Source organism: Nymphalis io, chromosome 19, assembly GCF_905147045.1.
Source record: "Nymphalis io chromosome 19, ilAglIoxx1.1, whole genome shotgun sequence".
Taxonomy (NCBI): Eukaryota; Metazoa; Arthropoda; class Insecta; order Lepidoptera; family Nymphalidae; genus Nymphalis; species Nymphalis io.
In genome coordinates, this window is record NC_065906.1 from 5,350,986 (window position 1) to 5,375,933 (window position 24,948).

Below are 24,948 nucleotides of genomic sequence, written 5' to 3' on the forward strand. Positions count from 1 at the left end.
TTGTAACATAGGTACGCCTTTCATGTTTTTTTTTTTTTTAAATGGTTGTTACTGATATTACTTATTCAACTCGAGATTAGAAATTATTAACTAATAATAATTATATGTAGTGGCAACACTTAGTTATGGCACTGGCACCCACCATATACATTTGTTTTTAAAACCACATTCAAAAGTTTATAATTCAATTTTCCTGTTTTAACATCACTTCAGTCTACGCGTGCATAAGAATGCCTGTACAAAGTGACAGATCTGCTTTAAAATACTACTAGCGTTTAGTACCTTTGTTTAAATATTTGGTACCTATGGTATTATCAATGAAATATTATTTAAAAAATGGTCAGTTATTCTGATGTCAAGATGACCGGCCGTTTATGATTTTCGCATAATCACTATGTTATGCATTTGTCTTTGCACAAACATTTAGTTCCTAAGCATACATTTTTATGAGATCACTAACTCAAAAAATAAAGAATATATTAGCTAAATTAAAAAAATATAAAAGATAACATTAGGGATTCCGACAATCGGTACTAAAATAAAAACTCATTAAAAAAATATGAATTAGGTGCTTTTAGTAAAGAAAATAAAAATAAATAACAAATTTAGTTATTTTACAGAATAATTAAAACTTAATCGATATTCTTTTTTTTTGTTAAATAGTGATCAGCTGTAAAAGGTAGCAAGTTAAAGCTGATCTGCCACTTTGTAGTCATTCTATTGCACGCTCAGTCTAGAAAACGTATAATTTCAATGAAATGACAAAGGGTTCAAAAAATTAAAAACAAAATATTCTACATCCATTATATTTCAACGTCATTAGTGGTGATAATTCAAATTAATACATTTCAGACGCGTTCAAAATCTTGTTATTTATACAAGGTATCCTAGGAAACTGAAGAACTTACATAATACTCAAGCTTCTCTCGTGTTTCAATTATCTCATTTTGACACTGTTCAGCGAAAATAAAATTGATAAAAAAACTGGTTTGAGATATTGAATGGAAGTTGAGAGTAAATATTAGTAAAAAATCAGTCTACATAAAGGAGCTTGATCTCCCAATCAACAATGGTTTGCCAAATCGACCTCATTACCGACCTTAAAAACTAAAGGAACATAAATTTAGACCTTATAATTAAAAAGAAAATACAAAATAGTATCCCTTACATTGAATACTATGGACAAAATATTACCAATATGAATGTTACGTACACGTTACAAAGTACTTCGAGATTCAGAGGCACCATGACTAGTTATTTAATGTAGATTGGGTTTATTTTTTGATCTACAGTAATTAATTAAATTATTGTTTGTAATTTATTATACCAATTATAAATATAAAAATAGAAATAAAAATCACAGGCGGTTTATAATACATAAGAGTAAAACACAATTTTAAATAATCTGTGCTTTAAAATAAACAAAAACACAGATCTGTAGTGATGTTTAGTGACGCAACGACCAATATACCATTTCCATTCAATCGTTTACCTTCTGCACCTATTTATACCATACTTACACAGCCCAAAAATGAATCACTTATTTTATTACAGTCTTGTCATGTCAATATCACAATGTGTAAGGCAAACCAACGTTGAACGAGAGACGGTCAAGTGTTTTGGCAGTGTAAGAAAAATACGAAAATTCTGTAATGTGTACGTTAATTAAGATCACAATACAGTTAATACTTAGGAATAAAACTTACCTTAGTCAAATACGACAAGCGGTGACAAAATTGTACAATGCCTGCCCTGTACTCGCGCAAATATTGTGATTAATTTGTAAAAAAAAAATCAATTAGTTGTAGTCTTAACGTATTTTTGGTACTATTATCGGCCAATTTTTCAATAAAAAAATCGTTAATCTATAAATAGTTTCTAATAAAAATAATGTATATTGGAACAGGAACTTAAAATGCTCCAACGTACATTATTATAATTCAGTCCAAAAACACTTTGAATCCACATCACAAGGAACAAGAGCACGAATACAAGGAATTAATCTAAAAAGCATCCTAACTAATTTGCTTAAAACAATCAATTGTAAAGGAATGTTTTATATGCTTATTATATTGTGATGAAAATTGTGCGATTATCATTTCATCCATCTCTTACGATTATATAATTGTACTGTCGCTCTTTACAAAAAAAAAAACCATTTCGATTGGCGAAATTGTAAAACACGACGATCAACGTTCATCTCAGAATACATTCCACAGATAAGTAAAATGAGTATAAAACATCTAAGCTCAATAAATTACTGCATATTATTCACCATATGTTCAGGGGTTTTAATGTTATCTATTAAAAATAAACCATTAAATCCCATGAAAAGAATTAAAACAAAGAAAATATTAATATTTACTTACAGTGTACAACTTAAAAAGCATAGACATAATATATTTCAAAAAAGGGAAGTAATTAATCGCGATAAATTCACATTCATCATGAGTAGAAAATATGCGTCATTTATACAATCATTTATCGCACTTACACATTTTATTAGTATTGCTTTACATTGGCAATGTACAAAACAGTCACCGCGCGGTACATTTAATGTTCATTATCAATAATATATAAACTAGGTAGTGATGTCAGCCTGGGAGCAGCCTCAGTCTTGTCAATCATCTGATGTGAGCCAACGCTTAGACGCCCAGAAAACATCTCGCCCGACACTGAAAACAGTTCGTTTTACTAGGGTTAGCAATTTTGTAAAAAAAATGTGATACTAATTCAAATAATTCTTGAGAACACTCCTTTGTCGAGTCGATAAAATAGACAGAGAGAAACTAATTTTTCCATTTCCAAGGGGTTCCAACTCGTAAATAAATCCAATCAAATGGCTGAAGCTGATACTAGGGTGCTCCGGCCCATGAAAGCGAGCGAGCAATACACCTTATGAGGGCCTAACTTGCGCTTCATATAACAGGAGATTGAAGGCGAGAATTGTCCAGTTTTTATTTAACACAATTTTAATCTGTAAATATGTATGAAATAAGAGAAAAACATTCTACCGGCATAAAACATTGTTTTATGTTTAAAGACTTCGGATGGATCCATGAGTAAAATGAATTAACTTACACAATTTATGCCTCAGTAGGTTGCTCTATACGTTCAGTGCGCGGTTCCTCTGTTGTAACTGTCTTTACTTTAATATCAGATACCTCCGATTCCACCTTCTTCGCTTCTTGTCCATTCTCCTTCTTCATAGAATCACCATTAGAGCCATTTACCTCTTTAACATTTTCAACAGATAGTCGCGAACTTAATTCTTCATCTTTATTAGCATCTCCATTTTGATTCACTTTATCCGCTTCGCCGTTTGTTTTGCCATTTACTTGCGACTCATCTGTTGTACTTTCTTTAGATTTTTCTTCTGCCTTAACCGCATCTACTTGTGTATCAGCTATTTTGACATCACTTGTTTTCTCTGAAGACTCTACACTCTTCTCAATTTCAGATTTTAGTTTTTCATCATCCTTAATTGTTTCTTTTTCTTGTGGACTGCTTTTCGTTTCTGTTTTTTCAGGAGTAATATCCATCTTATCATTGCTTTCTACTACTTTTTCATCTGAATCAAGACTTTCTGAAGATATAGCTTTATTTTCTTTTATTTCGGAAATTTCTGTTTTTTCTTTATTATCTTCTACTTTTTTATCAATTTTAACAGTTGAGTCTTTTGTTATTTCTTTAGTGTCTTCGGTTGCTTTTTTATTAGTCTCATCTTGCTGTTTCATTTCAAGCTCTATTTCTGACTCTAATATTCTTTCAACGATATCATTAGAGTCTAAATTTTCAGTCTCCATAGATTCTTCAACAATAGGATTTAATAAAGGTTTAAGTGGAATATTATCCAAATTCGTAACGTCTTGTACTTTAGATAAAATCTCGTCACATTCTTTTTCTAAAACCTCACCAACATTCTGCAAATCTTCAATATCTTCAGCCGCATTGGGTTCCTCAACAACTGGTTCTATATCATCTACAATTTCTGCCATGTCACCAATATTTTCTTTATCACTTATTTCCTCTATTTCCGTAATAACAGTAGAAGTAGCTTCCTTTGCAATTGGTGTAGTCTTTTCATCTTTATTCACTTCAGAATTTTCTTTTGGCACATCACTTATTTCATTATCAGTCTTCTCTTCTGGTTTAATGCTTTCTTTTGCTTCTTTTGCGTTTGCCTTAGGTTCAGTCTTTTCTTTTTCTACTTTTTCTGTGTTTTGAGTAATATTTTTAGACTCCTCTACCTTTTCAGAATCGGTCTCCATTTTTTCAGATTCATCTTTTTTCTCTACATTATCTTCTTTAACTTCAGTTATGATTATTTTAATTTCAGACCCTGGGGTTTTGACATCCTTAGAAACTTCTTCAATGATCACTGGGGTGGGTTCATCTTTAAGTTTTTCCTCTTTTGTAACATCTTTCACCGATTGACTTTCTTCAACATCCATTTTTTCAGGTTCTTCGTTTTTTTTATCCTGAACAGTAGATTCGTTAGCAGCTGTCTCTGCTTCTGTTTTAACATCATAACTTACATCTGTTTTAGGAACTTTAGCCGGTAGTTCATCCTGAAACAATAAAAATGTGTTTAAATTGATGTAATGGTTTTTCTAAAAAATAAGTTTCTTTAATTTGTTTATATTGTAGTATCATCGATGATAATTGATAAGAACCATCAGGCTAAATTGGTAGTTTGCTGTTAGAGATTTATACCGCGTTAGCTTAAATTTGAGTAGTGCTTAGAAAATAATGAAATTAATGCATTTTAAATTGCGGCTAAAGCGTTCTATATTAATTTTAAGCTTTAGTTCCGTCTTAGATCATTAAGAGTAAAAAGTAAACTCAATTCTATTAAACCTTTACTGGTGGTAAAGCTTTGTGCAAGCTCGTCTGGATAGGTACCACCCACTCATCAGATATTCTACCGCAAAACAGTAGTACTTAGTATTGTTGTGTTCCGGTTTAAAGGGTGAGTGAGCCAGTGTAGTTACAAGCACAAGGGAAATAACATCTTGGTTCCCAAGGTTGGTGGCGCATTGGTAATGTAAGCGAAATCTTAACCACATTTCTTACAATGCAATTTTAAACATTGAAATCATTACAATCTTAGACATTGAAAAACAAACTGTCTTCTTGACGTAACTGATTGAATTAATTAAAATGACACTTATACTAAGTACCACCTACAAAATAAAAAAGTTAAGAAAACAGTTTTCAATAATATAATAAAACAATACCTAAATATTAAAATTTTATGTTTTAAATTCCGGTTCTTCAAAATATCTATGAAAAATTATAGTAACAATCGATTACATATTAACCATTTAATGGGACTTCAAACAATTATTCAGCAAAAAATAATTAAACAAATGCCTGCCATCTTTATTTGTGTTCAGGGAATTACGCTATCAAAACTACATACTATACTACAATAAATTAGTTGTTTTATTTTTCTATATTCTTAGACTTATTCCGTCATATTCACAGATCCTGGTGGACGTCTAGTCTTCAGCCTCAAGGAAGAAATAAGTGTGCAAAGGATTTAATACCCTTATTTTTTTAATATGAAGTTTTGAAGTCCTGAAAAACGCTGCGAATGAATGCGACGTAGAACCCTAATTATATAAAATCAAATCGATTCACATTGATCTCTTTATTCCAATTGTTGTGAAACATAAGGACCACATATTTATACCGAAATACTCGAATGCTCTGCTGTTTATTGAATGAATTGAATTAAAAATGAATTTTGAACCATTTCACTGTTATCGTTTCAATTAATAGAAATACCATTGTTTTAATTATAACAGTACAACCAATTTATTATTGTATATATTTTTCAATCAATGACAAGTACATGAATCGAATTTTTAATTAGTTTTGTTGGCAAAAAAATTCAATCTAATTAATAATCTCTTTACTGCCTTAAGAAAATAAAAACTAACCATTTTGATAGATTAAATTCCAAGATACATTCAAAATGTATTGACAGAAAATGTATAAAAAGAAATTAGAGTAAAAAACTCTAATTAATTTTCACATTTAAACCCTAAATCTATAATTATGTACTAGTTCAGAAAAATCTGGCTTAATTTGTTTTTGGCATTTACTATTTTTTATATATAATACTAATTACTATAAAATAATTAAATTAAATATTGAAGATAATGTCACCTCTAAACATGTAAAGAGAATCAAGGCTATTCATGCATTATATAGTTTATATAGTATTATATAGTCGCTTTTTAGTATACAATCTTACAATATCACTTCTCAAAAACATATTATTGGTGTTAAAAGTCAAAATAACTTCAATGCTCTAGAATTACCTCAAAAAAAATATTGATTTTAGAATTTAAACATAAATAAAAAATATTTTTCGTAATATTATACTTTTTTAAAATGTTTTTTTTTTTACACTCTAAATAATACCTCTTGATAGTGTAAATTTAATTTAATGTTTTATGCATTTACTATGAAAGCAATCACAATTCTTATATTATATTCTACATGAAGCAAAAATGTACTTGAAAAATAAGTAAATAAATAATATCATGCCGATTTGTTACCAAAACCTTTGCTTATATATCAATTATTATAAAATAATATAAAACAATAAACAATTATTTAAAAATTTCAAATTTTAAATATAATAGGCACACAGGCACACAAAACAAAAAAAATGATGAAAGAAGTGTGTTAAATTATGTATGCTTAAAAGATTTGACACGCTTCAAACAAAGCTGAATGGTAGCTCAGCTCATATATAATCACAAAATATATTTTGAATCCCTAACTTCAATTGATCAATGGAATTAACCGTAAGACTGGATTGTCTGTATGTGAATCATGACATGTTATAAAAATAAAAATTAATCACAGTCATGAAAATAAAACAAATTTTAATTTTTACATTTTAAAATATTTTTATTGTAAATTTAAATAAATTGAGATAATTCTCTCTTAATGTGCAGCCAGTCTGCCTCATACTTAAAAATTAATCTTTTTTTTTAATATTGTGATGGAAAAAATGTATGTACTATGATTATAACTATTTTGTTTTTACAATAACATTTTAATGAAGTAAATTATAAAGCAGCTTAAAAATAAGTTAGAAAGTTATATTTAACACAAACTATACACTGTTCACTTTAGAATAATTAAAAACAAATCTAATACAATCTTTTAAATTACTTCATTATTAAAACAATTGGTTATTATTAAAAAATGTTTATTAATTATTGTTTAAAGAAGTAAATACAGAATAAGTAAAATAGTAATATCCTACTTTAAAAAATGCAGTTATTTATTTAAAATACGATAGAAACAATGTTAACTGATATTGATGAAAATACAAATAATTAGTACAAATTAATTGTACTTTTATGATAATATATTGTACGAAATTAAAATTTATAAAGAACAAAATAAAATGTAAATTTTAAATTATTTTAATGATATTGTATCTTGTATCTTTAACAAAAAATATTAATATTATGGAAATATAAAATACTTTTTTCAATACTATTTATATTTGTTGATGCTTACTGTGCTATATATAGTGAACAGTGTATGCTTTATTATTGTAACTAATATTGTCTGTACAGTATAAATAATCTTAAAATGAAATTCTACCAACTACAACCAACCAATCTCTCATATTACAAAATGCAACCACAACCATAAAAGTAACAAGCTTTATACTAACCTCCATTCCCGATTTAAACATATAAAATACATAGTGCATGCAAGCTGGCTACTGTGAATAACATCGTAACATCATCGGGGTAGCACCTGAGGATCTGTCTTGCGCTTGTTGGTAACGGAGAGTTGTGTGAAGGACTGGATCACTGCAAAGGCCTCTGTAGCCTCTGAAGTTAGAGGAGCATTGCCCTCTCGGCTGACGAGCGCCACGCATAAACCAGCGCTTTTAGCCGCTTCAGCTTCTGTAATATTTAATTAAATTAATAAGTACAGTGATTTCAATCCACGAAGACAATTTATATGGCAAACTTGCAACATAGCAAATTATAAAAAAGAGTGGCACTCGTCACTGTGGATTGAACATCATATAATATCAAATATATGTAATAATGAATATAATATCAAATAAATATTAAACGGCACTCAAACAGCTATTTTTTTTACATGAACATCAAAAGATAATATTCTGCAAAGCATTTAATAAAGTTTACACATTTTTTAATTTATTTGAAACATCTTCTACTTACCTTTATCAATATCAGTAAGGAATAGAATTTCATTAGCATCACAGCCAACTTTCTCTACAATAGAAGTGTAGCTAGCTGATTCTTGTTTGGCTCCAATAGCAGTGTCAAAGTGGCCATCAATGTATTTCAGCAAGTCCCCAGCAAGAGATTGACCAAACAAAAGTTTCTGAGCTTGCACTGAGCCAGACGAATATATGTAGATCTTCTGACCGTCCACAGAGTGCCATTGCTCAAGTGCTGAGCATACATCATCATATACACTGTAAATAAGTAATAATTTCATGAATTATTTTTTGTTTAGCTTTAGTTTAGCTATAAAAGTAAATATGTTATAAATAAATAAAATTATAATCACTATATTATTAATTTGAGATATTGTTATATATACCAGTTGTTTTTAAAGTAATTATTTTAATTTAAAATTTTCATTTAATTTCAATATCTCTACATCATCATTTTCACTTTGGGCTTTATTTATTTAATCAATGAGTAGATATTGTATATTTCTTAATAAAATTACTGTTACATTTCTATTTAAAAATGTATTTATAAAATCAGTATACTGATGGTATGACAATCTGATATAACTAGAGAGAAGTCAGTCACTGGACCAATTGCTTTTCGTGCTTTTCGAACAAAATGAACTTCTTGTCAGAAAAACCTATTAACTTTTATTGATCGCACATCATTAAACCCGGGACCTCATGATATGCAGAAAAAACAAGTAAAAAAATATGGCGTAACGAAACAAAAATTAATTAATTGTAAGAACAATCGTTGACATATTCTTATATAAACAGATATTGTTAAATGACAGTTTTTTTCTATCTTCTCATCTGGGGCTGAAGTATTTATTTGACAATCAATGAAATAAATGTGCTAGTGTAATTTCTATATATTATAGAGTATTTGAATTAGCGATATAAAAATGTTGAAGTAAAAATATCGTGAATAGGAAGTTTTAGAAAATGATATTCTCATTCGTAGCCTTGCCCATGTGTTATAAATCAAGATAATATGAACTCTTAACCTCTCAAATTATCTAACAAAATTGACTATGCTCAAAGTGTTGTTTAAAATAATATTAATTACGTTTAGTGACCTATTTCAATGACAATTAATATTCATTTATATTTAATTTACTAACAAATAGTTATTTACTAATAATAGTTTAGGAGCCGAGATGGCCTAGTGGTAAGAACGCGTGAATCTTAACCGATGATCGTGGGTTCAAACCCGGGCAAGCACCACTGAATTTTCATGTGCTTAATTTGTGATTATAATTCATCTCGTGCTTTACGGTGAAGGAAAACATCGTGAGGAAACCTGCATGTGTGTCTAATTTCACTGAAATTCTGCCACATGTGAATTCTACCAACCCGCATTGGAGCAGCGTGGTGGAATAAGCTCCAAACCTTCTCCTCAAAAAGAGGAGAGGAGGCCTTTAGCCCAGCAGTGGGACATTCACAGGCTGTTACGGAATAAATAGTTAAAATAATTTAACAATGAAGCTTTGAAATAATTGAATTCCAAATTAAAAACTTGTATTGAACACCATCCATTAAATAAATATAACAAACAGTACTTAACATTATAGATATGTTAGTAAAATAAGTTGACATCGCGATTTCTTCCAGACAGCCTTAGGATTGTTCTGAAGTTTGTAGGATAGGGCCATAGGGTAAAGTAAAATTAGAATAAAATTTGTTAAGAAATAAATAGCTAGGTAGGAGCATTGTAAATTTTATTAATATATGGGTATATTTTACTTGAATACTTATACTACAAATAATTATGATTTTAAGTAAAAAAAGCATTTATTGAATATTGTATGTGCAGTATAAAACTAACCTGATCTTTTTCTGTTATTTTATGTAACTTTTTTTATGCAATCAAGAACTACATATTCAAAGACATTCTTCAGTATTATAAACATTGTATTTCGTATAATGAAAAATTATAGATACTCACTGGCCCTTTATATCTCCCTTGTCATAGCCCTGCTTCCAAATAAGGCCTTGCAAAAGCTTAAGGGGGCCCACCTTTCGGTCAGAAGACATCTGCCACTTTACATTCTTGACCAAACCCTCTATTTGATCTTCCTTTGATGCATCCTGAAATGTTTTTTATTTGCCAATATAAGTAACAAAATTAATAAATACATTTATAAAAAATATATTCAAAGCTATACTGCAATAGTACATATGTACACACACATGTGCATGAATAAATAAACATATAAATCAAACCGTAATTTGTTGTTTATTATTTAATGATATAATGTATCTGTTTTTAAAGTTTGTTAAGGAATACTTCATTTGTTTTACATTGTTAGGATTTTGTTTGCTTTTAGCAGGTAATCTAGTTCATCTAAAAAAAGGTTTCTAAAAGGATTCCAAATGGCCAAAGTGACTTTAATTATTAGGCAACTGTCCAGTTGAATTGTTTCTAAATTCCATTATGCAACATGCGCAGCACAGTGGGATGTCAAGATTATTTTAATACTAAAATTGAGCTAGTACAGACCTTAAGTTTACAATAATTTATATTGTAATTCTTTTAATGAATTAATTAGTTATAAAAATTTTGGTAATTTTTTTAATCAGCCAATGATCTGCTTAATCTTAATTAGCTTTAACTAAAATATCATAATAATGTGTGATTATATACTTTTTTTAAACAGATAAGTCTCTGTATTAGCGATTTACTAATAGCTCTGCTTTATTATGCTCTACAAACAATTCTCGATTAACATCTAAGCCTTTATTTATAATACACAGTCTACACACTATCCCACTGAACTATCCACTTTAATTTTATTTTATTTCAAAAGTTCAGAACCTGGCCGCCACTCAAAACGCCAATTTTTCGCGATAACTATGAATATCATAGATTTTTCAAGATCGCCAAATAGTTAGAACAGTTTTCGAAATATTTTTTTATAGAAGAGTAAGGTCCGCCGTGGTGACCACTTACCACGTCACCACGGCGATGGTAAGTCATCAGGTGATTGTAAGTGGTCACCAACGCCCATAGACATTGGCATTGTAAGAAATGTTAACCATCGCTTACATCACCAATGCGTCACCAACCTTGGGAACTAAGATATTAAGTCCCTTGTGCCTGTAATTACACTGGCTTACTCACTCTGCTGTTTTGCGCTAGAGTATAATATATACGAGTTCGAGGAGCTCATTTAATTTTATACGATTATCATTCTCTGTTTAGTGTTCGTTTAACAAAATTATACAGGTTAAGAATTCATGCATACTGTAAAATGCTGATCTTTTTCGAGTTTCTCCATTTGCCTATTTTTTGACTCAATCGATCTAAATATTGTTACTTATTCTGTACGGTACACGGGCACTGTACATATACATTTTGATATTTATTTCTTGCTGTATGTCTAAAAAAAAACGGAACATCTATACAAAAATAAGCGGATATATAACACTTAACAATGAGAAAAAACGGCAAAAACCTTTGGGGCATATTTTATATAAAAATACTTTATTTTATAAAAATTGAACTCGCGTTTAAAAATACAGCATTCATAATTATCTTATATTAATTGTTCTAGAAACGTATTCGTCTACTCAAATATTCGTCTTATTCCAAATTATGTGTTTGTTTCGTTTACAGTTGAAACATTTGGAGAGTTGAGGCTCTTAGACCATGGAGTTATATAGTGCAAAAAACTTTATTAAACATCCCGCGTTATTGCCTTCACTGATGAGTGGTGATAGTACTAAGGTTAATTTTCGCCCAGATGATTACGCAAAATATGAAACTCACCTAAAATTGTTAAGTTTCATGCGTTTTTTTGTTAGGTAATTGATTGCTCCGTTTACAATTTTCCGAACGATAGTTAAATGTTAGAAGATTATTATAGGTCCTTACAATTTTATAGTGACTATATATTCTACTTTTAGGAACATGTCAAAACTATAAAAAGTTCTAAAAATTGTCTATGATCATCTTGATATTTTTCATAAGACTGACTTGACTTGACTGACAGTCAAGGCTGTGTGTGGGCAAGGTCTATTTACTGAGATAACTCGGTGACAATGAATATGTTAACAGTATATAAGTGTATAAACAAATGCTAAAGACTAATTAATAACAATAATAATACAAACATCTATTTATGCTCTTAATATAAATAAAATATAACGCTAATAATAAGTATCAAAATTTCTTGTCGACCCGATTTTAGTTTTTTAAGTTCGGAATCGGACATTGTTACCGCCGTACCATAGTACCGTTGCTTCGTCATCTATTTCATTACGAATGTTTCATTATTTGTATAAATGATGACTTTACTTTTACTTGATGGACGATTTACATACATAACATACATAATATAAAACTAACTACTTATAATTATATAAGTATAGTTCGTATCTCTTGGCCTTGGCCAAATTGTTATATTAAGAAAGCTTCAAAGTAAATCTCACCTCTCCAGGAATAGGGACGAGTCCTTCAACGCTTTTCTCCTTATCCTCAAGCGCAAGTTTTCGAAGCGCAGTCACTGCCTCCTTCACGTCCCCGTTCTCCCATTCGCTCTCCAGGAACTGCTTAACGTTTTCCTCTGCATACGGAAACAGCTTGTCCTACAAAAAGATAATTATTTGAGCTACTGATATTTGGATCAAATTATAACGTATCTTGTGTTTGTTTAAAGTATTTACGATGGTTTGATGATATGATGGTTACAAGGGACTACACGCAACCAATTTAGCCTGTAACTAGTTAAATGTGTATTTCATACGTTTGAGAAAAGCGATTCTATCGACGAAGTCTATCGCAATCACATATAAACTAAAATAAGAAGTGGTCACAACAAAAATAATAATAACGCATATTCATACACAACGCTGTGTTTTTATTTCCGTTCTCAACACACTCATAATGAAATCATGACTAAATTTAACCTTCTCTTTTATATTAAAGTTCAAGGTGTAGCTGGTTGTTTGGTATCAAGCGTAAAAAAATATTTCTTATTACATATTAAAAAAGTGATGGTTTGGCTTTAGTATCAGGTACGCAGGACTTTGGGCAAAAGGTGTCGTATTTGGGGATAAACTTCCGAAATGGGTAATGACAAAAACATAAAAGTGACGATACGGGGATATAATCCGCCTAAAACTACTAACTTGTTCTACTTTTGTAATTGTAACATTTTTATTTTTAATTTGTTCTTGTTGTAATATTTTATGTTACCGTTCGATAGTGTTTTTAATATTATTATTATATTACTTAATTTTGTTTATGTTTGACTTTGAGAATTATTATATTATTATTACATAAATATTTATGTACAATAGTTTATATTTATTTACCTGAAAACGGTATATTGCCATACAATTCTGGTCATAACTAGAGACAATCAGGGACCAAAATACTCTACCAAATATAAATTGTTTTATCCTCTAACTCAACATATATTGAAGGTACATATACAACGATAAAATTTGTATGTTGATTGTAAATTTTCTGCGCAACAACGAATGTTCCTCCTTTTTTAGTATAATGATAGTTAATATAAAATGATGTTAATAATAAAAGTCAGTCTTTTTATACCGAAAAAATGTACGGTTCCGTAGGCGCGGGTAAAAATATAATTATAGTAAGTCCATTAAAAAAAACGACCCACAAGCAGTAGTACTAAAAATGTATTATCTCGTTACTTTAGGATGAATTTTTATAATAAATCAATTTATATAATTGTTAGAAAAGCAAAGTAAATTTGATGAAAAACAAAAGCAATCAGACATTTAATTTTAAATTACTTCATTTTAAGGGTTTTAAATTTATATTCCCTAAATTATGACGTTAAATATTGAATGTATCCTCCTCTTTGCTCTTATGACTAAACCCGCAGTCGCCGTTTTATTGATTTAAATTATGTTTATACTCTGTTTTGTAACGTCCGCTTTGAATTTCGGGCACTAACATTTTGTTTCAGCTGGATCCATAGAGGCGTTATTAGATTCAGATTTGGACTTCTTTGAGGGTCACCCCTTTTATGACTCGAATCCGAATCGCTACCAAATTCTATTTGACTATTCCTGCTACATGTCCCGTGAATTTTATTATTCTTGCAATTACCGATTTTTTATACAATAACACCAGCATACACTGGGCACTTTTATTCTTCAAGAATCTTCAGAGCCATCAGTTAAAGAGTTTTCAAAAAATAATTGGAGCCCAGAACATTAAAAAGCTTTTCCGAAACTGATGGTTTTCTGTATGCAACCATTTATATTCACATACACATTATGTTATCTATTAGATCTAGATAGAGTCATTTGTATTCACACATGAGAATGGAGAACCATGATAAATTCCAGATTGTTTCATTGAAAACTGAAGTCCTCGCTTGGTGGCAGAGCTTTGTATAAGCCGGTTTGAGTAAGTACCACCCGCCCATCCTATATTCTGACGCCAAACAGTAACACTTTGTCTCGGTTTGAAGAATGAGTGTGCTATTATCAGTATAAGCGCATGGGACACATCTTAATTCCCAAATTTGGTGGCGGATTAGCGATGTAAGGGATGGTTAAGATTTCCCACAGAACTAATGTTTACTTACGAGCAGTAGTGACCACTTACCATCAGGGGACCTGATTTGCCAATCTGCTCAAAAAAACTATCTCGACGTTGAATCCTGGTTAATGTTTGTTGATCCCATTAATTATTATGTATATGATATCAATTTTTTGTCCCGAAGTCTTCAAAATTAAATTATTTTATCTATTTTAGACAATTTGACGGGCCGGCTGGAGTGTTTGGTAGTTACTTGCCTTCTACGCCGAAGGTTGTGGATTCGATTTCCACCCAGGACATAATTGTGTGAATGAACATGTCTGTTTGTCCTGAGTCTGAGTGTAATTATCTATAGGTATGTATTTACAAAAGAATAGGTAGTAGTATACCAGTTGTCTGGTTTCTTTAGTACAAGCTCTGTTTAGTTTGAGATCAGGCCGTGTATGAATAATGTCCCAGGATATTATTATTATTATTATTTTAGACAATACGGATTTTTCTTATCCCACTTTGACTAAGTGACATGTTAAAAATTAGATATTTCTTTAGTTCACGTAACACGTTCGTGGATATAATTATATGTACAATACGAGATGGCCCAATGGTTAGAACACGTACACACACAAACTATTTTCATCCGACACATGCAATATTCCTCGCTATGCTTTCACGGCTGAGCACGAGCTGAATTATAACCTTTTTTTTTTAACGCTGGAAAAACGCGTTACGCGTTTCCCCCGCGGGAACAGTGGGGGAGTATGTGGGGCTCGCCGATGTCCAAGTCGCACGGGTCTGAGCCGAGTGCATAGCTAGTGTTAAGTTCTGACTAGACGACACTTATTTAAAATTGTAGCGTTCTCTAAACGTATAGGTGGATTTATGTATATTCAGCGTTTTTAAACTGCCATGCAGACTGTAAGGTGTGATAACTCCTGTAGAAGATAGAACTATAAGCACCATTTTAGTGCTCTTAAGTTTTCATTCTGTTTTTATTTCGATTGATAAATCGGTGTATTTGGATATTTTATTATTATTAACATAAGCCGTAATATATAAGGTTCATTACGAGCCGGTGTCTTCATTAATTATTGCAATTTTTTTTATAAAGAGTGACGCCGACTGGCAAAAAAAATCATATCTCTGGTTTAAGTTATATTTGACTATTTTTTTTTTTTTTTATATTCGCCGGGAGGGCAAATGACTCCACTCCACCTGTTGGTAAGTGGTAGTAGAGTCCAAACGCGACGACGGCCAGCACAGACGGGAAAAACGTTCTGCACTAGCCGCCTTCGCCTTGCCGGCCCGCAAGATGCCTCTTCACGCCTCGTTTGAAGGAACCCGGGTTGTAAGAGGAGGTGAACACGTGAGCTGGTAAGGAATTCCATTTTTTGGAAGTGCGACAAAGAAAGGAGTTGCCAAATTTCTTTGTTCGCGATGGAATTGATGTCACAGTTAGGCGGTGACATCGAGAACCAGCTCGCGTGGACTTAAGAAGGAAGGGGGAAGCAGGAATTAGAGAGAATAATTCCTCAGAGCACTCGCCGTGATACAGTCGATAGAAAGCGCTCAGTGCTGCTATCTCACGACGCAATTGTAAAGGTTCAAGGGTGTTTGTGACCTTTACGTCGCCAATAATGCGTACGGGACGTCGCTGCAACCGGTCCAAGGCCTCAAGTAGGTACTTAGCGGAGCCATGACTTGGAATTTTCATTATAGTTTGCTTTCAGTGAGTCAATGTTAGATGCCCCGCTAATGCAGCCGTTGATCCACTTGCGATATGCCGCCTGCTTAGCTGATACAGCATCGGCACATTCACGAGTGAACCAACGGTTACGCGTACTCCTACTGACGAGATCTGAGCTAGGAATGTAGTATTCCATTCCCAGCATGATCTCGCCAGCAACAGCAGCGGCACCAGCTGTCGGGTCATTCCCACTGAAGCAACGTTCCTTCCAAGGGACCGACGAATAGTAATCGCGCATACCGTCCCAATCCGCCGACTTATAGTGCCAAACGCGACGCTTGCATACCGCTAGTGGCGGCAGCTTGGCCTGTGGCACTCTGGTAGAAATAAGGCTGTGATCCGAAGAGCCAAGAGGAGCCTGAACCACAACCTGATATTCCACCGGGTGAGAAGTCAGCAGAAGGTCCAGTAGAGAAGGTGCTTGCCCATCAATGTCTGGGATCCTGGTGGGCTGATCAACCAGTTGGGTCAAGTCATGTGTGAGAGCAAAAGCATGAGCAGTCCTTCCAGCATGGTCAGTTTTGAGGGATTTCAACCAGGATTCGTGGTGAGCATTAAAATCCCCCAAAAACACCAATTCCGCGTTAGGAAATTGCTCTTGCGCAGCATCTGCCACCCGACTAAGATGGTCAAATAATCGGCTTGTCTCCAAGTCGCCATTGTGGGATCTGTAGAGGCACACGTAGACTCGGCTCTGACGAACCAGGTCCACACGTACCACCAACATGGAGAAGGAGGGGTCCTCCAAGCAGCGCAGTCGGTGACAGCAAACATCCGTCCTGACGAACAAGCATACTCCGGCTTTCGCTTTGAAGGATTCTTCAAGCGTGTAGCCGGGATAATTAAGGTAGCTGGTATCGGCAGGACGGAGTATTTGTGTCTCCGTGAGAAACAACATTGCTGGCCGTGCTGTCTCGAGATGGTGGTGGACAGCGTTGAGGTTAGTGTGGAGTCCTCGGATGTTAGAGAACTCGACCTCAAACAGCGAGGGTATGGTGGGGGTGTGCACCGCTGTACGACCGTTATTTCTGTTTTGTTGCGCCATTTGGGAAAAATAGAATGGAAAAGAGACGTGAAGCGAGCGATGTATTGCCACGATAGGGATGGGCAAAGCGTGGAGGCGTGTTTCCCCAAGTGGTTGCCGGTCACCAACCGGCACGACGGTCCACCCCGAGATTATGCGTGGCCTGGTGGGGCAGCCTCACGAGCTGGTTAGGCACTTTCGGGCCCCTGTACTATGCCACGGGCGGTCAGCGGAATAGCCGTTTCTTCGGGTCTCCCTGCCCGGCAGGTCAATACAGTTTCCCCCGGCATTGATTCAACAGCCGTCTCCAATTGGACCAACACCCATCGCGGCAATACTCGCTCGGGCTCTGGCTGTACGCTGGCTGACCTCGAAACGCGGCTGCAAGCCACTTCACGAGTTTTTCACCATGCGTACGGTGGTAACAAGCCAGGCGGATGTTAGCATCCTACCACCAGATGAGCAGATGGTCGCTCAGATATCCCTTAGTCGCCTCTTACGACACCCATGGGAAAGAGAGGGGCGGTGAAATGTATTCTTTCTCCGTCACTGCACGGATAATACTATGTTGTACCACTACATGTCCGAAACACAGATACAAATTATTATTGTCGTGCCATAACTAATTAATAAAATTAGATTCTGACGAATTGCCTAATCACACAACACACAATGGCCTCACGGCTTCGAATACACTTACTCATTTTAAAAAACGCACCATAAAATTAATAAACCAAAGGTTATTATACTTCAAGATATGACGGTTTCATACAATAACTAGATTTTTTAACAAGTCTGAAAAAAAATAAGCAAAATTGTTTTTAACATATTTTATAAAATTAACCTATTATTAAAGTACTTTAAAAATAAGCCAATATTATATTTATATTCCTTGCCAATATTAGTAGATTGTACAAAATACATTTACTATAGCGCGGAAACTTGGGTAAACTCCTACTTCCTACGTAATTTGACAAATAGAAATTCTGTTATAGTTTTTTTTCATAAACAACACAAGAAAAAGTTGTTTTATTCAGATCCAGTATGGGTCAATAATAATTTTGCACTATTTAAGACGCTATTAAGCACAATTTTCATGCGCTTAATTTGTGATTATAATTCATCTCGTGCTTTACGGTAAAGGAAAACATCGTAAGGAAACCTGCATGCGTCTAATTTCACTGAAATTCTGCCACATGTGTATTCCACCAACCAGCACTGGAGCAGAGTGGTGGAATAAGCTCCAAACCTTCTCCTCAAGAAAAGGGAGAGGAGGCCTTTAGCCCAGCAGTGGGACATTCACAGGCTGTTACGGAAGACGCTATTCATTTCAGAATTGACAACAAACAGCAAACACGGACAATAAGTTACACTTTTGACGAAGGCTGTTTCGTTAAATAAATAATTAACTTTAAGAAATAACAAATACATATTTGAATTTTATACCACTGATATTTGATTTTCTTTTTCATTTATAAACATTAATTAATCGCTAAGAATAGCCAAATATCACACTAAAAAAGGGAATGCGTAATATAGTTATGTACTTTTATGTAATGTACATAATTATAAATTAACAAAAAGTAAAATTAAGTTACTTTTTACACAGCGACGCTTAGGTCAGTAAAGGCCTGATACAAGAGACTGAAAATATTTGTAGCGGATCTTTGACAGTAATCTATAGATTTAGAACTGAAAATACGAAATATTTTTATAATCAAACAACTCGTTCAGTAATTTTACTATTTAAATTATGTTTAAATGAGTTCATGGTCAAAATGTGTAAATATCTTGTTACCATCAGAAAAGCGCATTTTAAAACGTAAATGTATTAAATACTTGCATGGTAATAGTAAAGTAACGGTCCTCGTTTTATGAGAAGATCTGGAGCTTATATACTAAGCTGCTCCAATGTGGATTAATGAAAATACATGTAGATTTTTATTCGACAAATGCAATCCTTACGATTCTTTGTGTTTTTTATAAATAATTGATAAAGTTGCAACCTTGTATTTTCCACCGGCTTGAAATGTACGATTCTACAGGGAAGAAAAGGTAAGGTATTTATGTAAGTATATTACTTAAATACAAAAAAAAAAGTTTATTCTGCATGTAAATCAACGAATGCTAACTCCACGCTTTTGATCATCTTTAATCTACGTAGGAAATATTTGGTTGAGTAATAAGCTTTATCTGTTTTTTTTTGTTATTATATATATATATATATATATATATATATATATATATATATATATATATATTAAAATAATATTTAATTTTTTTAAAAATTGGAAAAAAGTATCTGCGATATTTCAGAAGTAAACCACTTTACAGTACCAGTGCGCTATCAACCATGCGATTTAAGATATTTTATCCCCAATGCCTGTAATTATACCCCATCAACCCGGAACACAATAACACACGTTATTGTTGCTGATGGTTGTCGGTAGAATAATAAAAATGGTATTTATGCACTAACTTTAAATAATGGTTTGATTAAATTATGAGAATGATATATTCATATCGAATTGCAAGAGAAACTCCTTCACGCTAGGCCGATCCAAACTTGATGGATTTATTGATACAAATAGAAAAACCGATACGCAAGTAGAACTTGCATTCACCTTTTCGCATATTCATTTTATTTTATTTCCAATTTTTTTTTATCGAAATCAATCATGACCTTTTTTTAAAAGCAAAACATTCTTTACATTTTAATTTTATTTTGATCGACAAAGGAAACTAGACAAGCTTGACCAGCATTTTATAAACAAACATAGTTTTAAATGGCATTTGGTATTTGTACAATAAAGATAATTGAAGAGTAGCTTTCAATAAGAAATTATTGTGTTCCATTCATTTTTTGCTCCAATGAAAACGTGATATGTTTATTAATGCAGAGCCTTCTCCTTTATTACTACACTTTACTAATATATTTTAAGATTAAGGTTTGCCAAATTTCTTCCAATCCAATTGTTTTTAATGAACTAAGATATATTCATATTATCTTTACTACAATAAAAATATTCGAGATGCGACGTCAAACATTAATATAAATGCAGATAAAAATTCTTCTGGCAAATCGAATTGATTATTAGGGACTAGTTTTTACTTGCGGTTTCACTCCCGTGCAATTTTCCGATATAAAACCATCAAGCATACGATCACATAATATTATATTTGTAAATACATATAGTTGGTCAATATTGTGTGATATCAAATGAATACGGATTGCAACAATACTTTTTAGCGGTAGAATGTTAGACGAGAGGGTGGTAATTATCCAGACAGGCCTACACAAAGCCCTGGGTATGAAGTGAAATAATTATAAAATTAATTTTAGAAATTAAAAAATATAATATAACTATTTAAAAGTAACATGAGTTAACAGCCCATTATACAGTACGCAACTACAAAATAATGCTACTAGTGTTTGTCGAAGGCCCTCTCCTGTTTAGGGAAAAGCTCCAACAAGAAATTGCAGTGATCAGCAATGCCTCAGAATTTCTAGTCTCATATGAAGGTCATTAACTAAATTGTTCTGTAACTATATCCCTGAATTATAAACTATTTTTGTCCTGATTCGAAAACGCGTCCATGTCCATAGACAAGAGCTTTGTAAGAAATATGGATGAACCGTTCTTTACACCGTCGACGCGCCGCCATCCATCAGTGCTAATATTATGCGGTGTGCCTTTACATTTACAGGTTCGCTTAGACGTACTTCAAAATTGGAACATATAAATACAAATAAGGTAAAATAGATTATCGTTGAACCTAGTTTTTTAACATAACTTTAAAAAAAAGAACTGTTGGAAATTAATAAAAATAGAACAGTTTTTTTTATGTTATAGGCGGACGAACAAATGGGACATCTGATGTTAATTGGTCACCACCACCCATAGATATTGGCGACGAAGTGATTTACTTATGGGTGTATTATAGAATTAAATATGAATTAAGGTCGGTTGCATTCAAATATACAAAATCATTAAATACAAGTAAATCTATACATTATTTTAATATGGCAAATCCAATAACGCGTATATATATATATATATATATATATATATATATATATATATATATATTAAGAATATCGACGTACATATATATGTACGTGTCGACCATAACTTCCTTAGCCGTGTTAAGGATATAGACAGATGTTAATTACCTTGTTAATATAATTTCTTGCTCTTAAGTTAAGTTAAGGGACAATAAAACTTAATTGGATCTATCTGTCAAAAAATTATCAGTAGTATTCGGGAGTTTGGAAGATGGCAAATGTTAACAAACCCCTGGTTAGGAGAGCACATAAAGCTCATGGATTCTGCCTGAACAAACTCGCGCTGTGTCGAGTAGCTTCTCCATTGCGAATGGCCACTTTGACCGAAATCAGTCAGGAGGAAATCATATACGGAATCTTAATATTCGAAATAATTTCCACTGGTTTTGTTACCTACGCGACTAATGATGTAAATTTAACTTTTAAATATTATTTGCAACAATGATTCTTTATATAAATTGGTGTAGGTATGAAAGTATGAAAACCGACTCTGCCGTTTAGCATAACGTGATACGCTAGTGAAACTCAAGTCTACGATGCGGCATAATGGGTGAACGAACTGCGAATCGCTGTCCAAACCGGATAGCCTGCCTAGCCGACAGTCGACCGGCCCCGGGCAGGGATAGCCACTTTGTTCTCAAGCGTTACGAATATATGCTCCAATTATAGTATTTATAACAAACGTCTGGGACTTTTTCTGCAATTTTTCTTACTATTTTTAGGACAAGTAACAAACGTATTTTGTTATGAATTTTATTTTTATTAAATATATAATTGTTATTACTATAATTGTTAAGCTAATTTAATTATTATTACTTTATCACTCGACGTACACAAAATGTCGGATAGAAAATGAAATTAAATAAAGTAAACATTAAGTTTTTTGTTTGTAGTATAGGTAGGCGGACGAGTATATGGGCCACCTGATGGTAAGTGGTCACCAACGCCATAGATATTGGCATTGTAAGAAATGTTAACCATCGCTTACATAGCCAATGCGCCACCAACCTTGGGAACTAAGATGTTATGTCCCTTGTGCCTGTAATTACACTGGATCACTCACCCTTCGAACTGGAACACAACAATACCGAGTAGTGCTGTTTTGCGGTAGAATATCTGATGAATGGGTGGTACCTACCCAGACGAGCTTACACAAAGCCCTACCACCAGTAAAACAAGTTAACATTGTTCTTATATTTCTTAGGAATAAAATAAAAGTTATAAGTCAGTAATTTTAGATTGTTATTTACTTTTTTGTTATGAATGTCAAATTCATGTACAAAATTTTAACGACACGGTATAAATTATTAATAACTGCTTATATCAATAAAAAAAATCTTTTTCATCTTTAATCATACACAAAAGTTCTAAAGGAAACTTTTACAAAGAAAATCTTCCACGATTTTGTATCCACCAGCTGTTTTATAATCAAATGAATTAAAAAAAAATAACTGAAAAAAAAAACCTTTGGATTGTTCATTGTTTACAAGAATTTTATTTAAAGAACTTTTTTTTTTACGAACTTTTTTTTTGTTGATTTCAAATTTGATCATTCGCACTTTTGTAAACATCAGGTTGATCAGTTATTGAAATTGTAAGGCAGATCAGCTGTTTGTCTTCTGTGTAGTTTCACACTTTTAAACAAACGATATGCTTCAAAATGCATGTTTAACAACTAGAATACAATAGAATAGAATATAAATTACAAAATATTTGTAATTTCAAACTATTTTATTTAACATAACGTAACAATAATTATTTATTTAAAAAATGTTCCAAAATACAAACAGCATGTCAAAAAGATCACGGTACCATGCATACGTAAATAGTATTTCACCATTTGTAAAATAGGTCTTGTATAAAAACCTGTCTTACCACGCGCCGGAATTTCGCTTTCGGCGGAGCGGTCCATTAAAATCATATACTGTTTCAAATACATTAAAATATACCTTTTCGCTGTATAAAAATAAAGACTATATTGCAACGAACGCGCTTGTTGCCGACGGGGTGAGAGAGAGTAATCCATACATAATAATAATAAAATCCTTCATTACATATCCAGATATTATTAATAAAATGTGTAATGTTGTCAAGAGATTAAAGAGTTATACACTATTGTCATTTAAGTTAAAAATCCCTACATAATGTGTAATACAGTCCAAATAACAAAACATCAATTATTTTTGTCTCAGATTGATTTACTACTAATATGACGAGTGCAAGTGAGACGGCTCTCTTAACCTGACGTTCGCTTGAAGAGGACAGTTAACTGTTCCACATTTTTTTACCAGCCAGCTGCGCCGAACAGCTGTTTATACCGGTAGGCGTTGACTGGAATTTTTATCATACACGTTTATTAAAAAACTAATATATTTTTTAAAGAAATAAATATTTTTTGTAATACTTCACGTATCATTAAATATGATAAATCTTTAGAAATTTTAATAGATTTTAGAAAATAAAATTATTTGTTACATTAAATGATTTCCACCACGTTTCTTTAACACAAGGACACCAACTTCGTTTATCAATTGAAATTAATGAATAAAAGAGGTACCATTTTGAATTTGTCCTCCATGTTGCGAATCCGAAAACGCGACCATTTTGCATTTCTCAGCCAATGACAAAACCTAGGAGTTTAGTTAGAAAATATGGCAGGCACATATTGAATTAAATAGCAAATAGTTCTTGCGGTTTAATAACAGAAAAAAATGTTAAATTATCACGTGTTAATACAAAACACCGGCCGGTAAATGATTTAGACCTACCTTAACAAAGCTGATCGATGTTGTTGTTCCCTCGATGTCTAAAAGCAAGATTTTGCATTTCTTTACGATGTCACCTATTTCCTTATTCTCATTAGCCATTTCTGCTCAGCACTACCTTTATCAGGCGTACTTTCGTTACTATTTTCTATTTTTACTTGACTAGAATTTCTTCCACGCCACACAACTACCCTACACCACAGAAAAAAAGCATTGATTGAACAAGACACGAGAGCACGGCGTACTGAAGGGCGCGCGGGTGCTGGTTGGGGAGCGGGAGAGAGCGGGATGAATGCATTCATCAAAAGAGAGACTGAGATAAAAGAGCGGAAGGATGTAGCTAATATCAATGCATCCAACTTATACATTGCTTATCAGATATTGCCAGTAATTACAGGTTGGTATAGAAATGTTCATCATTTTAAACAATCGCATTTAAAAACATATTTAAAATATAAAACAGAACTGTATTTCTAATGTAAAATACATACACTAACTATGAACTGCTTTTTATTTCAATATTCAAAATAAGTATGTTATCAATAGTATTATCCAAGTATATTATC

General features: G+C 32.6%; 1 protein-coding gene across 1 annotated transcript; it reads right to left on the reverse strand.

Moving 5' to 3' along the window:
• Positions 1-790: 790 nt before the first annotated feature.
• Positions 791-24,636, reverse strand: LOC126775794 (enolase-phosphatase E1). The gene is made up of 7 exons (XM_050497886.1): positions 24,386-24,636; positions 12,692-12,847; positions 10,206-10,348; positions 8,235-8,494; positions 7,798-7,949; positions 3,082-4,571; positions 791-2,675 (listed from the first exon to the last, which is right to left on the reverse strand). The coding sequence occupies exons 1-6, from the start codon at positions 24,482-24,484 to the stop codon at positions 3,087-3,089; spliced, it is 2,295 nt and encodes a 764-aa protein (XP_050353843.1). The 5' UTR covers positions 24,485-24,636; the 3' UTR covers positions 791-2,675; positions 3,082-3,086.
• Positions 24,637-24,948: the final 312 nt, after the last annotated feature.

Coding starts and splice junctions, on each gene's coding strand:
- LOC126775794 (XM_050497886.1), bottom strand. CDS start 24,484: ATGGCTAATGAGAATAAGGAAATAGGTGACATCGTAAAGAAATGCAAA. Junction 10,349..12,691: donor TCGTCCCTATTCCTGGAGAG/GTGAGATTTACT, acceptor AAAACATTTCAG/GATGCATCAAAGGAAGATCA. Junction 8,495..10,205: donor AAGGGAGATATAAAGGGCCA/GTGAGTATCTAT, acceptor ACTTATTTACAG/TGTATATGATGATGTATGCT.